Genomic DNA, 2,224 nt, shown 5'->3' on the forward strand with positions numbered 1-2,224 from the left:
TCATCACTTTTCAGGAGGAATGAAGCATTATTTCAATGAGCTGTAAGGGTACCAACAAATTTGAGCACATCTGTATATCCCCATATTAGTGTACAATAGTTTAACTTTCACTATAGTTTAAACTACAAAAGGATTGAGTCTAGTGAACAAAAACCCCAAATCTGCTTTTCAACTGAAGTTTTTTTTTTTTTAGTATGACAAGTCAAAATGTAGATATTGCTTACATATTCCCAGGTCAGTGTGGCTGCTTGTGACTGTTTGTTTCCTTACATTTCACCCAAAAAGCTGCTAGGATCTTTTGTGAATGATGACCGATGTGCTTCTGCCCATGTATCACAGTTCACTGACTGCGGGTTTTGGCTTTTGCCTGAATGTAAACGGGATCTCAGTGGACTATAGATGTTTTTAGCTCTCTCCTCCCCCTGACCTGACTGAAGAGCAGTAAAGTAGGTCAAGGGGGAAATTTATTGAACTAGTTATACTCTTACAATTTTGGTTTTGAAGAGAAGTGCACACTTGAGTACCCACACGATTGCATTAGCTCAGACATGTTTATGGAATAGTAGGGGAATACATTCATTTGTCATTATATTTTTACCCTGATGTCAGTCAAAAAACTACTGATGTGTTGTCTCAGTGGAAGTAAACAGAACAGCCTCTTTGTTTAGCGGACATACCATATCTCCTCTGAGAGTGACTGAACTCTCATTGTGGGTAACATACACATTTAGGATTTTGAACTTTTTTTAAATTAACCTACCCTAAAACTTTCTTATTTTTCTCTTTCTTTCCGTTTCTTTCTATCTCTGTCTCTGTCACCCTCTTAGGATGGGCTGGTGAAGGCCAACATGGAGAAGCTGACATTCTACGCCCTGTCAGCTCCAGAGAAGCTCGACCGTATCGGAGCCTATCTGTCTGAAAGATTGTCAAGGGATGTGGCCCGTCACAGATATGGGTGAGAATCAACAGTCAATCAACATTCAAAACAGTCTCTCGAAAAAAGATTTAGACAACTCTGACCTGGCAAATACTGTTTGCATTATTTATTCCCTGCCGCACATTAACCTGACTGATTTGAATTCAGCAGAAGTGACTCTAACGCGTTCACATTTTAAAAGATTTGAGGTTGTCTTGCTTTGAAGTAATAGGGAAAAAAGTGGTGCATGGAATAGCCTTTCATTATACATTACATTACATAAAATTACATGTCATTTAGCTGACGCTTTTATTTATAGAGACTTACAATTGCTATATATGTCAGAGGTTGCACACCTCTGGAGTAACTAGGGGTTAAATACCTTGCTCAGGGACACATTGGCTGCCTAGGTCTCCCACATCAAAGGCATGTGTCATATAAATTCTATAGATATTACACATTATAGAGATTCACACTGATCATCAATTTACACTGAGTCCATCAATGAGCTGAAGTGGCTTTAAAGATCCCATTTACAAGCCTGTCTAATATGATACATATTACTTTTTTCACATGCAGACTTAATAAGGACCTGTAAAATGATGCCATTTATAACAAATATGTCTGTGTAATGAAAAATGAATTTATGAAGTAGCTGTAACGATGATCTTTCTGTACACTCTGTACTTACTTTATATGCTACAGAAGTTGATGTCTTTAATGACTCATGGCTAAAACGCACTGTGATGATTCTCACCAATGTAAACAGCCTGTACTGATTACATTTGCACTTGGCAGAGTCCAGCTGAAATCTGTCTCCAGAGTTTGTCTGGCAGAGCTTATCACATTTCTATTCCTGTTGCTGCTGTGGGCAGTTAGATGTTTAGAATGTATGCACTATTTTATTATCCATATAATGTATCTAGACACAGATTGCATTGCTTACAGGGTTAATGGTGTCATCCAGATGTTTCAGTCTCTTTTCTCTCCTCTTCAGGTATGTGTGCATAGCCATGGAAGCCCTGGACCAGCTGCTGATGGCCTGCCACTGTCAGAGCATCAACCTGTTTGTGGAGAGTTTCCTCAAGATGGTGCGCAAGCTGCTGGAGTCTGACAAGCCCAGCCTGCAGATCCTAGGAACCAACTCTGTGAGTTTATGGGGTTATATTCCCAGCATTTTGTTCAGCTAGGGCTTTATTCCTTGTGGAAAAAGTACAGTGTCAAAAGTATCTACAACATACACTCACCGGCCACTTTATTAGGTACACCTGTCCAACTGCTCGTTAACACTTAATTTCTAAGCAGCCA

General features: G+C 39.4%; 1 protein-coding gene across 3 annotated transcripts in view; it reads left to right on the forward strand.

The window, feature by feature from the left end:
* The window catches only part of LOC117961124 (protein EFR3 homolog B), a 31,693-nt gene that overhangs the window by 13,766 nt on the left and 15,703 nt on the right, over window positions 1-2,224 (forward strand). For all 3 annotated transcript variants that reach the window (XM_034899531.1, XM_034899530.1, XM_034899532.1), the window contains 2 exons: window positions 828-955; window positions 1,914-2,064. In XM_034899531.1, the coding sequence (XP_034755422.1) occupies window positions 828-955; window positions 1,914-2,064 (279 nt within the window). The remainder of the gene's footprint in view (window positions 1-827; window positions 956-1,913; window positions 2,065-2,224) is intronic.

This window comes from Etheostoma cragini, chromosome 18 (genome assembly GCF_013103735.1).
Source record: "Etheostoma cragini isolate CJK2018 chromosome 18, CSU_Ecrag_1.0, whole genome shotgun sequence".
NCBI lineage: Eukaryota > Metazoa > Chordata > Actinopteri > Perciformes > Percidae > Etheostoma > Etheostoma cragini.